The sequence below is a fragment of the Neomonachus schauinslandi genome, chromosome 12 (assembly GCF_002201575.2).
Source record: "Neomonachus schauinslandi chromosome 12, ASM220157v2, whole genome shotgun sequence".
In the NCBI taxonomy this organism is placed as follows: domain Eukaryota; kingdom Metazoa; phylum Chordata; class Mammalia; order Carnivora; family Phocidae; genus Neomonachus; species Neomonachus schauinslandi.
This window is the reverse complement of record NC_058414.1, coordinates 81,866,566-81,879,102: the sequence shown is the minus strand read 5'-3', so window position 1 is coordinate 81,879,102 and position 12,537 is coordinate 81,866,566. Positions and strand designations below refer to the sequence as shown.

The window sequence follows — 12,537 nt, the reverse complement described above, 5'->3', positions numbered from 1 at the left end:
ACAAATCTGCCTGTTGCCCTGCAGTTCACCTGGCTTCCCTCCCCTAACCCCTACCTGCAACTCACCCACCCATCCCTGCAGTTTGGTCACAGAAAAGAATAGACTACTCAATGGCTGAATTTTCTTTTTTTTTCTTCTTTTTAAGATTTTATTAATTTATTTGAGAGAGTGAGAGAGAGAGAGAGACAGAGCACAAGCTGGGGGAGAGGCAGAGGGAGAGAGAGACGCAGGCTCCCCGCCGAGCAGTGAGCTGATCCCAGGACCCCAGGATCATGACCTGTGCCAAAGGCAGATGCTTAACTGACTGAGCCACCCAGGAGCCCCACCAAGGGCTGAATTTTAAAAGCTTCCTCCCAAAATCGGAGGGGTAGACGAACCATGAGAGACGATGGACTCTGAAAAACAAACAGGGTTCTAGAGGGGAGGGGGGTGGGAGGATGGGTTAGCCTGGTGGTGGGTATTGAGGAGGGCACATTCTGCATGGAGCACTGGGTGTTATGCACAAACAATGAATCATGGAACACTTCATCTAAAACTAATGATGTAATGTATGGGGATTAACATAAGAATAAAAAAAAAATTAAAAAAAAAAAAAGAAAGCAAACTTGGTGTGGAGAAGAGCTTGGATGGGACGGATCTGGAGGCAGGGAGTGCTGCTGGGGAGCTCCTACTGCAGTGCAGGCTTTGGGTGAAATGCCTGGATCCACAGGTAGCAAAGGTAGTTAAGAAGGAGCAAGCACCCAAGAGGCATTGTTAAGGAAGTACCCAAGAATTTTCAGAGTTTGGTAAAGGGAATGCAAGGGAGGAAGGAGAGACGGTGCTGAGGTCTTGATCCAGAGCATTTGGGAGGACAGCAATACCCTAGATGGCTATGGGGGAGGGCCAGAAGAATCATCTGTGGGAGGGAGTGTGAGGAGGCTGATTTTGAGGGGATGGCAAGGTCAAATCAGTCGTCAATCAGGAAGTTGGAAAGAGAGGAGGTTATTGTTCAGGAGAAGGGTGAGAGCTGCAGATGAATATTTGGGAGCCATCAGCACTCCAGGGATCCAGGGATGTAGGAATAGAAAGTGCATAGGCTAGAAAGCATACCCCAAAGTTACCTGTCTTCCCTAAAAATGGGGCAAAGCTCTGCATCTTAATGAAGAGAAATAAACACATGAGTACACCTGATTCTATCCCCTGCAAGCTTGCTTGCACGCATGTGTCAGTGTGGCATAATCGTCAGAAACTAGCACTGATTTCCCCTCCTTTCTCCAGCAAGTCTGGGTTTAGAAGCCCTGAGAGGAAAGGCACGGATTTGGAATAAAAGTCTGGAGTTGATCAGGCTGTGGGACAGAAGTTAGTCCATGGGTGTGCTTCGGTCTCACTCTCACCCACTTCCCTTCTTTTCTTGCCCCTCCATGCCTGCTCCCCCACCTCCCGGTCCTGACCCACTTGATCTTACCTAAAACTCCCAAATACAGTCTTTGGTAATCTCTTCGCTGTCTGCCAACAGGGTGCCGCTTCGGTCGGATCGCATGTAGAAGCCATTGGGCGCCAGCACCGTGAGCAAATTGCTCCCATGAAGCTCTATACAGAAGTTGAGAGCAAATTTTCCCCAAGGGCGAAAGGTGCCGAAGGATGTTATTGACCAGAAGGCTCCACCCTGTGCTGGGGAGGGAAGGGTGAAGGATGAAGTCTTCCAGCGGTACCACCTGCGGAGGCTCCCGGGAAGCATGCCAGCCCCCCTGGCCCCCGACCCTGCCTGTGTCGGCAGGTCCCTCTGTGGAAACCCAGGAGGGCTGGGTTTTGCTCTGCCAACCCATTCTGGGGGCTTTGAAGTGTGAAAACAAAGAGAAACTCCATTTTTCCTCTTCGGATGAGTAGGCTCTGAGCAGCAGGCCGTGAAGTCTGAGTTGGCGCTAAGGCAGGACAAGACTGTGAACCCAGGGCCAGAAAAGAGGAGCTCCTCACCCTGGAAGTGGTAGATGCCTTGGCGGCAGGGCAGCAGGTGAATGCAGTCGGGCTGATCCATATTGCACTTCATGAGGTCGTGCTCTGAGGAGGTGCCCACGTACCCATGACGACCTCGCAATACAAGGAAGGGCCGGTTAGCTAATCGAATCCCAAATTCCTCACTGGGGCCTGAAAGAAATAGAAAGGAGTTATTTGGATGAGCTGCTTCTAGATGCTTTCCCAGATAGAAGCAGGAAGAGGGACGCTAATTGCAGAAGGTTTTCAACATTTTAACAATTACTGAACATCTACTATGTGCCGGATCTTAGGCGAGGTGCTTATAAAATGTTTGTGAAAGCACTTAGTATAGTGTGGATCCCAGGAGGCTTCAGTATTCTTCCTTCCTTTGAGATGTGTGAATCTATTTAATCTTCACGAGAATCCTATGAGGCAGGCAGCTTGGATATCACCTCCACTGGTAATGGAGCCACGGAAACTGAGGCTCAAAGAAGTGTTTGCCCAAGTGATGACAAAAATTCAGTGATTCAGCAAATACACAGACCCAAATCTTCTGACCACAACTCCAGTGCTCTTTCTATTATATCCCAGCTCCCTCTGAAAACGTCTTGACTTGGAATAACCTGGCAGGAGGGCTGCTCTCCTCACCTGGAATGGTGGCATTGGCCATCAGCAGGCCATTGTCTATGATGCCCAAGAAGCGTCCATTGGGAGACTGCAGGATGATCCTGCCACAATTCCAGTGCACACGGAAGAAGGTGTCAGCCTCCATTGGATGCCCATTAGCCACCACTGTCCTGTGGTGCCTCTGGAGAGATTATAGGGAGCAGAGAAGAGAAATAAGGACAAAATCTCAGCTTTCTTCCCATCATTTTTATTCCTAGACCCTTTCCCACATCCCACCCACTGGCTTTCTTCATTCTCCCAGGGCATGATTTATGCTTTCCCCTCCTTTTTTTTTTTTTTTTTTAAAGACTTTACTTATTTATTTGACAGAGAGAGAGAGCACATAAGCCGGGGGAGTGGGGAGAGGAAGAAGCAGGCCTCCTGCTGAGCAGGGCAAAAGATTTGAACAGACACCTCACAGAGAAGATATACAAATGGCCAATAAGCACATGAAAAGATACTCAACATTATTAATTATAAGGGAGATGCAAATTAAAGCCACAATAAGATGTCACTGCACATCCATTAGAGTAGCTAAAATTAAAAAGACAGACAACAACAAGTGTTGATGAGGATGTGGAGCAATTAGAACTCCCATACATTACTGGCAAGAACGTAAAGTAGTATATCACTTTAGAAAACTATTTAACATTTTCTTTTTTTTTTTTTATTTGAGAGAGAGAATGAGAGAGAGAGAGAGAGCACATGAGAGGGGGGAGGGTCAGAGGGAGAAGCAGACTCCCTGCCGAGCAGGGAGCCCGATGCGGGACTCGATCCTGGGACTCCAGGATCATAATCTGTGCTGAAGGCAGTCGCTTAACCAACTGAGCCACCCAGACGCCCCTAACATTTTCTTAAAAATGTACACATGGGGCACCTGGGTGGCTCAGTCGGTTAAGTGTCTGCCTTCGGCTCAGGTCATGATCCCAGGGTCCTGGAATCGAGCCTGACATTGGGCTCCCTGCTTAGTGGGGAGTCTGCTTCTCCCTCTCCTTCTGCCCTTCCCCACTGCTTGTGCTCTCTCTCTAGCTTGTTCTCTCTCAAATAAACAAAATCTTAAAAAATATATATAAAAACACATTTATCATGTGACCCAGTATTTCTACCCCTATGTATTTGCCTAAGATAACTGAAAATATAGGCCCACAAAAAAATTTGTACACAAATGTTGCTAGCAACTTTATTTTTAAAAGATTTTATTTACTTATTTGAGAGAGAGAGATTGAGAGGTCACAAGCAGGGGGGAGAGAGAGAATCAGGGAGCCTGACATGGGGCTCGATCCCAATATCCTGGGATCATGAACTGAGCGGAAGGCAGATGCTTAACCAGCTGAGCCACCCAGGTGCTCCGCAACTCTATGCACAATAGCCCAAACCAGAAACAACTCAAGTGTTCATCAACAAGCAAATGGATAAACAATTTATGTTTGTGTTGATGAGTAGTAGTATGGAACACTGACTGCTCAGCAATAAAAGGGGACAAACTACTGATACACGGATTGTGAATAAATCTCAGAAACGTTATGCTGATGAAAGGAAGAATACATACTGTAATATGGTGTGATTCCATTTATATGAAATTCTAGAGTAGGCAACTCTAATCTATAGTGACAGAATAGTAACAGTGGTAGAGGGGAGGGCAAGGGGAAAGGGGAACTGACTACAAAGGGGCAAGAGGGAATTTCTGTGGTGATGGAAATATTCTTTAACTTGTGATGAGGTATATACATTTGCATATACACGCAAAGGTGTATTCATTTGTCAAAACTTACTGACTTGCACATTTAAATGAGTGCACTTTATTGTATATAAATTGTGCCTCAATAAAGTTACTTTTTCTTTTTTCTAAAAGAGGCCCCATTGGATGAAATTGGGCCCATTGGTTGAAAATTGACAAGGGCCTCCACGGTTCACCTCAGCATCTGGTCACCCGCCTTGAAGAAGAAGAAAGTATGTCTAGAATGGGAGAGCTTAGAGATTAAGGGTTCTCTTGCTCAGGAGGCCCATGTCTCACCTGGGCTAGGTAGCAGCCATTGGCTGCACGAAGCTGTAAGGTAGGGCTCTCATCGTCACATTCAAACTGGAACAAGGACATTGGGGTTATGTGCTCAGAGGCAGCACATACCTCAACATCTGCAGAGAAAAAACATGTCAGAAGGAGTCACCCTCGATCTCAGCCCCTCCTCCACACTTTATGTCCCTCTGTTTTCCCTCCTCAGCCTTTACCACCTTCTGCAGATCACAGGTGCCTGGAGAAGACCCAAGCTACTTCCCCTAATAGCTCATGCCTCTGCCTTATCACCCTGCTCCATGACCTAAGAAATCCTGTTGGGACCCCAGGATCTTCTTTATCAGCAGGTTCAAAAATCTCTGCTGATCTCCAACACATTTTTCTCTTTTCAGCAGTCAGCTCTCTCCCTCCCTCCATAGCTGTCTTGGACCCAGCACTTGCCATAGATGATGGAGAGGAACTTCCGAGTCTTTGACCTGAGGCTGACCCAGGTGGGACAGCGCTGTAGGACGAACCACTCCTCACCCCTGTGGGGATTGGAGCCCAGGCCCAGGAGCAGACGTGAGCCCTGTGGGTACAACATGCCTCCTTCTCCATCGCTCAGTGCCACGAGCCCTCCGGGCCGCACCTGCATGTGAAAAGCTGTCTGTGTTGAGGGTTGGGGGACCAGCCGGTCTAAGTGGGACAAGAAGAAGTGTGCTGAGGTCTCCAGGTGGTAGCATCCATCTTGGAAATGCAACAGGAAGCCACATTCCTCCAGGCAGGGAACTGGTGCATCCACCCAGACGCGGCCCATGGTGGGGTCAGCCCGGGCGTAGCAGTGGTTGACAGGGCTGTAGAGGATCACGTGGACATGCAGGGCTGGCCGGGGGGTCCACATGTGGTAAGCCGAGAGGACCCTGGAGTTGCAGAACACATCCTCACCATCAGACTCCAGATAACGGCCGCTAATTACGCACTGGAGGGTCCACTTGCCATTGCGGTGGAAACGCAGGAGGAAGCACCCATGGTGGCTGGTCCTTGGCCGGCCATAGCACAGACTGCCGTCTGCCTCGCACAGGAGGTAGAGGCCCTGCAAGCCCCTTAGTCGTACCACGGCCTGGGCGTCATGCTCATTGCTCACCAAGATCTCCCAGGTCTGGAGGCGTTGGGAGGGAGAGGAAGGAGATCAGTACTGCCAGATGATGAGGCCAGGGAGTCCTACCACCCCATCCCCCCCAGCATCACCCTACAACCTTCATGGGACCAACCACCTTCCCCTCCACATCGGCCTCCATGGTGACTGTCAGCTCTCCCATCCTCTCATCCAACAGCAATTGAAAGATTGCAGGAGACCTTTACTACTAAAATCAGAGCACTTTTCAAGATCCCAAGAGAAATTCTAAACGCCTACCTCTTCCAGCTAACAGAAGGTAAACGTCCTTCTCTCTTACTTCGTGGTGTCCTTCAATGACTACTTTTCTAAGAAGTGCTTTGGTTTAGGTTTTACTTTTCTCTTCCTCACTGTTGCCCCTGGATAGCATGCTAGCTAACACGCCCCCTCCGCAAAGCCCACCTCCCCAGCATGGCAGGAGAAGATCAAGACCTCTTACAAGCAGGCCCAGGCTCCAGGGATAAGAGTGGGAACACACACGGTTGAGATGCACTCGTCTGGTTCAGCCCGGATCAACCCTGTTCTAAACGAGGGCCTGGCTGTGGGCCGCACTCTGGGGTAGCACTGCAGGATTGCCTGCATCCGTCTCTAAAATGAAGACGCACTCTCCCGGAGGGCTTGTAGAGTTCCCCATTCCCAAACCACAATCTGAACAGGATCATGGGCCCTGCAGTCCCTCCCCCGGATGCCCACAATCCTGCCTTCCAGCCTGGGCTCTTCACCTCTCCTCTTCGTGATGACACAACCACCCGGTGTCGGTGGAGGGAAGAAAGCAAGGCTGCAAGGGCTGAGGCTTTGCCTCTCGGAACAGGTTTAGAGAGGGGGAGAGGGAGTGATAGAGACCTGTGAGCAAAAGCCTGGGGGAGGAGGGTCTCGGTCTGGCAATGATCGAGAGTGTACCCCAGCCAACACACACACACACACACACACACACACACACACACACGAGCTTGGCCACTGGGAAAGATTACTCCAGCACAGGGTTGCTTACCTGTCTCCGGCCCAAACCCTTTGCAGTAGCAGTGACCGTGTTCTTATATGCCTCAAAAGTGAGGTAGGATCCTGCCCAGCTGATGAGCCCAACCCTTAGCTCCTCAGGCTTGGGGCTTCGCGTCCACTCCACCTCCTCCATGGGGCCGGCACCGCAGGTGATGACTCCGTCCGGCCCAGCCTTCCCCCACTGGTGCGGTTCCACAGGCCATAGGGCCTGGAATCAGGCCTGCAGTACCCACCAGAAGACGTTCCCAGAGGGCATTTCTCAGGCAGAGCCTGGCCTCGGGCCCAGCACCTCTGTGACCCGGGAGCATTGTGACTGTGAGGGCTGCCTCCTATCCGTGGTGGGGAAAGGGCACTAGCCTGGCCATGTCGATCCACAGCCCAGAGGAAGTGGGTCTAGGGCCTTTGGCATTGACCTCCCCGAGCGACTCCAGGCGCCGAGGTGACTGAGCTGAGACTGGGATTGGAACTTTGGCCTGCGGCAGCGATCATCTAAAACTACAGGCAAGTGTCTTCCCTTCTTCGCTTCTGTTTCTCATTGTAATCACAGGATAAAAATCAACCTCTTTCCTCCCCACAAAGTGAGGGGAGTCTGGCTCCCTAGGGACGCAAGTGTTCAAGTTCAAGGTAGCCAGGAAAAATATATTAACTTTTACAGCCCTTGGGAGAATAAGGCCAAAATGTCTCAGAAGGTGCTTTTCAGGAAGGGTGAGGAAACCCTAGATAGATAACCAACAAGGATCACATGACTCATACTCATCAGGAAGGGCTGGCTCAGAGCAGGGGAGGGAAAATGTCCTGGGTCGGGGGATCATGGGGCATCTTCCTCATAATCCCCAGCTGCACTGCTGCTAGGGATCCCAGCCCCTCCCCCCAAAGGGTCCCCGTCGGCCAACACCCTCTGGGACTCATTTCCTACAAAGCTCCTGGAGAAGATCAGTCCAGAACCTGGAGAATTTGACAACGTGAAAGGAGAAAGACAAGAAGAAATAATTGCGGTGGGGTAGGTTTTGTTTAAGCTTTGCTGGGATTTGAAGAATGCGCAGAGTAACCCACACTTGGGGAAACAGCCCACACTCCTGGTTCCATACACACACCTTCCTATTCCCCGTGGTGGGGGTGGGGTAGGTCTCCCCAGGTAGAAAGAGTTCTAGTGCACGGGGAGGAACTTTAATTCCCAAGGATTAAAAGGGACCTACCGATGTTTTATAGAATAAGGCCAATAGCCTACTAGTGACAGAATCACTTGGGTAATTTCTAAGATGCATATTCTTGAGCTTCAGACCAGTCCTAATGAATCATATTTTCTGAAGTGCACCTCAGGACCCTATTTTTAAAAAATATCCCCTCCTCCCCAATTTTAATGTTCATAGTACCCATTAAGAACCACTGCTAGGACATGGAGAGGCACAAGATGTATGGGATTTACAGAATCATGAAGGTAGACCCCGTTTCCCCCAGCAAAGGTCCCCTGGAATTGGGGAGGAAATGTTATTTCCTCCACTGGAACCCCTGAAGTACTTATGGCCTCAAGAATAAGGTGGGAGAAGCTGAGCTAGATGAAGGCAGCAGGGTGTGTGCGCATGCTGGGGGGAGGGGGTTGGCTCTGCAGCCTTGAGCCTCCCCCATATCGTATTGTCTCTTTGTACCCAACAATCCAGCCCCCCCACTTCTAGGCTACAGACAACACCGTGTACAAACCACAGCAAATTTATTACTCAATGTCCAGTGCCACATCATAGCACCACCCGGAGCCCTCACCTTCCCTCCCCACCTGGCCCCAGGGGGACACCCGAAATGGAAAAAACAAAAGTAAACCCAGATCCCTGCTCCTGCTCTGGAAGAAGGGGCCTTAGCCCTGGAAGTCCCTTCCACAGGTCCCAGCAGGCAGGAGAGCGGACCCCTCCGTGCCCAGAGAGCGAGGCTCCAGGCTCCAACGACAGAGAGAACATGCAGGCAGGAGCAGAGGCCTGTGTCTGTGGGAGAGGAGTGGGAGGGAAGGGCACTGCCTGAGGAGTCCGGGAAGCTGGCCATCCCGGGATGCACGCGGGAGCTTCCGGGCAGCAGGGGCCGGCCCCTGGTTGGTTAGCGCTTTGACAGCTCATGGGACAGCCAGTCGAGCCCATCATACAGGCCTGTGCCTTGGGTGGCACAGGTGGCCTGGACGTACCACTGTGGGGAGAAGGAAGGAAAGATCAGTAGCAGGGAAGGAAGGGGGGATGCCTTTACTTCCCACCCCCTACCCGCTGCTCCCTTGGGAGGGGCAGGACCCTCACCGTGCGGCTGCGCAAATGCTGCAGCCCCAGCTTGTCGGTCAGCTCGCTCACGGGCATGGCATTGGGCATGTCCTGCTTGTTGGCAAACACCAGCAGCACCGCATCCCGCAGCTCGTCCTCCTGCAGCTGACAGAGGTGAAGGGGATGGAGTCTGCAGTCCTGGCCGAGTCTCCAGGCCTCCCCTTCCCTGCTGTGTAGGGGAACCCCCCTTTCTACCTTCTAGCATATTCGTGGGAAACATGTAACATTGTGTGGTCTACTGCTGAACACAAAATAGAGAGTCCTAAGTCAGCGTGAAGCCATCTGGCTTTAAATCCGGAAAGAGCCTTTTTCTAATGCCTTGCCCTAGTCAAAATGACAAAATTTCCAAATGGAAAAACAAGAATGTAAGATGATGTTTCTCTCCACCACATATAATTCCCCTTTCCCCACCAACTCCTTGGATGTGAAGACGTGAGCATTCAAGGAAAAAGTTAGTCCTATGCTTTTTTACCTGACTCAATTCAAAACAGAGTAAGATACGCCTTGTGACTGTGTCCACAAAGAGAAATACATTCAAGGCCTGTGAGATGTTCCTGACTTTCACCCTAGCACAGAGATCTCAGAGATCTGTCTCCAAATGAGGGCTCAGTTCCTGGGGCTCTGGGTGCTCACCATCTTCTGGAGTTCATCAGCAGATTCCTGGACCCGCTCTCGGTCATTACTGTCCACTACGAAGATGAGACCCTGGGTGGGAAGGAAGAAAGGACAAGCAATCACTCCTCCGTGGGACATACCCTAGTCTGGCTCTTTCTCTCTTTTTCCCATCTTTGTGTCTAAACCTTCTCATCTTGTAAATTTTCACTAAGGCTCTGCAGACATGCTGGCACCAACTAGAGACACCCTGCAGAGGATACAGCTTCTGCCGTCAGGCAAGCAGTGTTGTTAGAAGAAGTGCAAGGGAACAGGGAAAGACCAGACGAGAGCTAAATGAGGCAGCATGAGTGCACCTGGCTGGCTCAGAGCATGCAACTCTCGATCTTGGGAGTTGTGAGTTCAAGCCCCACGCTGGGAGAAAAAGCTCACTTTAAAAATAAATAGATAGATAGATAGATAGATAAAGGCAGCATGGCCCCAGAGCCCTGCTTCTCAGGAGAAGCTAAGGTGGCTAAGTCTCAGAAGACTAAGGCCATTCCTGAAGAATGAGTAGAGGTAAGTCTACAAACGGGGATAGATAGCAGGTAAAGGTCTTTTCCTGGCTTGCGGGCCCAGTGTAGGCCAACATCTTGGTCTCTGTAGCCCTAACACTTTTTCTCCTGGGGTTGGGGAGCCCCACCCCACCTGAGTGTTCTGGAAGTAGTGCCGCCACAGAGGCCGAATCTTGTCCTGGCCTCCCACGTCCCAGACTGTGAAACAAATGTTCTTGTATTCCACTGTTTCCACATTGAAGCCTGGAGATAATTGGGGGGAAAAAAAAAAAACATGAGAACAAAGTCCTGAAAGAAAGGAACTCTCTAAATCTAGGTGGATTCATCCCGGGACATAAAACCAGAAGGCAATGATCAAGTCCCATGGGAACAGAACCCCGGAGGACAGGCAGTCCACAGACCAGGCAGGGCTGGGTCACATTCACCCCGCCTCGGCACCATCCAGCAACTAAAGGTAACTGTGACCCACTTCTCAGGTAGCAGTGTCTGGTGTCAGGGTCAGCTCCCTGCAGAAATAAGGGCCTCAGGCTGAATGGGTAGCAGACCCTGGGAAGGCCTGCCGCCAGCCTCCCGCTCCTCCCGGCCTCGCCTCAGAACTCACCTATGGTGGGGATGGTGGTGACAATCTCCCCCAACTTCAGTTTGTACAGGATTGTGGTCTTGCCAGCTGCATCCAAGCCAACTGCAAGGAGAGGGGCATAGGGTTGGAGACGGGAGCGAGGGAGCCCTCTAGAGACCAGGGAAGGGGAGAGGCCAGGACAGCTGATGGAGACGGGGGCGGAGAGCCCAAGCGCCTGCAGGTGCGCGCTGTTCTCTACCTTCGAGGCCTTAAGAGCAGTCTGGGTGGTGAGCACCAACCCGTGCCCCCGAAGCGGGCGAGAGGTGGGAGAGGGCTAGGGGGTAAGGGGCATGGGAGGAGGGCCGCGCTCCTTTTAAAAGTCGTCTCCAAGGGCGGAATCCTCCCTTCTTACCGGCCGGGCCGGGGCGGAGGGAGCTTCACCCCACCCAGGCCCGCAGCTCCCGGGCTCAGGCCCCGGGGTCGGCGCCGCAGACCGCGACCCACCCGAGAGCAGTGACCCCAGGGGGTTAGAGGAGGTGGGCGACTCAGGGTCAGAAACCCGGCTGAGCCGGGCTCGGAGGGACGCGGGGGTGGGAGGGCTGCGCGGGGGCCGACGCTCTGGCCCGGGCCGCGCGCTTGATCTGCCTCACCCATGAGGATCCGCATCTGCTTCTTCCCGAAGATCCGCGAAAAGAGCGCGGACACGGTGAGGCCCATGGCGGGGCCCGGGGGAGGGGGTGCGGGCACGGATGCGGGGTGCGGACTGGAACCTGCCGGCCGCTGGGGGATGGGGCGCAGCAGCATAAGGAGGAGGCTCCGCCGCCGCCTCCGCGCGTCCCGGCCCGCCCTACGTCATCGCGGGCCCGCCCCCGGCCGGGCCCCTTCCCCGCCCCGCCCCTTCCCCGCCCCCAGGCTCCGGCTCGGGCAGAAACTGGAGCTTAGCGACTCTCCCCAGCCTCGCTGCGTCCCGCGCCGGCTTTAAAGAGGGAAAGAGTCTGGGTCTCTCCCCGTTTCTAAATCGCTGGCAGGTCTGTGGCTGCTTCAGCGGCAGCCCGAGCGGGGCCGAGGAAAGTCTACAATGCTCCACAACGGCCCTCGACCCCCAGCTTTAAGTGGCCGGCCCCTGGGCTTTGGTTTGTCGCGTCCAGCCCACCCTGCGCTCCGGTTTAGCTCTTGCGAACTGGCATCATCCACTGCATGCACCACCCTCCTAGGCGAGCGGAAGCTCTGTGCTCGCGTCTCAGTCCTCTCTTTGGCCCCCTCAGCGCCCAGAGAGGGAGGGGCCTTGAGCGTTGCAGGTGGTTCAAGTGACCTTAGAATCTCGAGAGGAGTACGCTGGAGGTGGAAAAAAAAGGTGCCCAAGCTCTCGCTGGCCTTCTTAGTTTTGCAATCAACAGAACCTACTCCTGCATGCAGGAGAACAACGCCTTTGCCTCGATGGCCCCAGACACAAAGTCCTTCAGCTGACCCAGGCAGCTTTTTTGAAGCTTCTTTACTTTGCCACAGACCTGGGAACCCGGATTTTTACTGTCCACCTGTCCAGGAATTTATGAAACTTTTGTGGCCCTAGACTCAAAGTGCTTCACAAGTAATTTCCCCACTCAGCAAAAGGGGGAAATAACAAGACAGGAATTAATTTAAATTTCTTCTGCGATGGAGACTGGGTCAGTGCCAGGCACCTAATAAATGCTTAACAAATATAGTACTTGGTTTGGATGAACTAATAGGCTACTCAG

The 12,537-nt window shown here is 52.4% G+C and overlaps 2 protein-coding genes across 2 annotated transcripts; both read right to left on the bottom strand.

Annotated features, from left to right (window-relative positions):
- Positions 1 to 1,444: 1,444 nt before the first annotated feature.
- Positions 1,445 to 6,915, bottom strand: FSCN3 (fascin actin-bundling protein 3). Its single transcript, XM_021699431.1, has 6 exons — positions 6,775 to 6,915; positions 5,072 to 5,768; positions 4,634 to 4,752; positions 2,602 to 2,761; positions 1,954 to 2,124; positions 1,445 to 1,650 (listed from the first exon to the last, which is right to left on the bottom strand). Exons 1-6 carry the CDS (start codon positions 6,913 to 6,915, stop codon positions 1,445 to 1,447), a joined length of 1,494 nt encoding a protein of 497 aa, XP_021555106.1.
- A 1,558-nt stretch (positions 6,916 to 8,473) lies between these two features.
- On the bottom strand, positions 8,474 to 11,633 carry ARF5 (ADP ribosylation factor 5). The gene is made up of 6 exons (XM_021699433.1): positions 11,452 to 11,633; positions 10,844 to 10,924; positions 10,376 to 10,485; positions 9,710 to 9,781; positions 9,056 to 9,181; positions 8,474 to 8,951 (listed from the first exon to the last, which is right to left on the bottom strand). The coding sequence occupies exons 1-6, from the start codon at positions 11,603 to 11,605 to the stop codon at positions 8,865 to 8,867; spliced, it is 630 nt and encodes a 209-aa protein (XP_021555108.1). The 5' UTR covers positions 11,606 to 11,633; the 3' UTR covers positions 8,474 to 8,864.
- Positions 11,634 to 12,537: the final 904 nt, after the last annotated feature.

What these genes read in the sequence shown, in the direction of transcription:
- FSCN3 (XM_021699431.1), bottom strand. Translation starts at nt 6,915, where the DNA reads ATGGAGGAGGTGGAGTGGACGCGAAGCCCCAAGCCTGAGGAGCTAAGG. An exon ending in GTTCCTCTCCATCATCTATG is followed by an intron (nt 4,753 to 5,071) that starts GCAAGTGCTGGG and finishes TTTTCTCTGCAG; the next exon opens with ATGTTGAGGTATGTGCTGCC. An exon ending in AGGCATCTACCACTTCCAGG is followed by an intron (nt 1,651 to 1,953) that starts GTGAGGAGCTCC and finishes TTCCCTCCCCAG; the next exon opens with CACAGGGTGGAGCCTTCTGG.
- ARF5 (XM_021699433.1), bottom strand. Translation starts at nt 11,605, where the DNA reads ATGCTGCTGCGCCCCATCCCCCAGCGGCCGGCAGGTTCCAGTCCGCAC. An exon ending in ACTACTTCCAGAACACTCAG is followed by an intron (nt 9,782 to 10,375) that starts GTGGGGTGGGGC and finishes CTTCCCACCCAG; the next exon opens with GGTCTCATCTTCGTAGTGGA. An exon ending in AGCATTTGCGCAGCCGCACG is followed by an intron (nt 8,952 to 9,055) that starts GTGAGGGTCCTG and finishes TTCTCCCCACAG; the next exon opens with TGGTACGTCCAGGCCACCTG.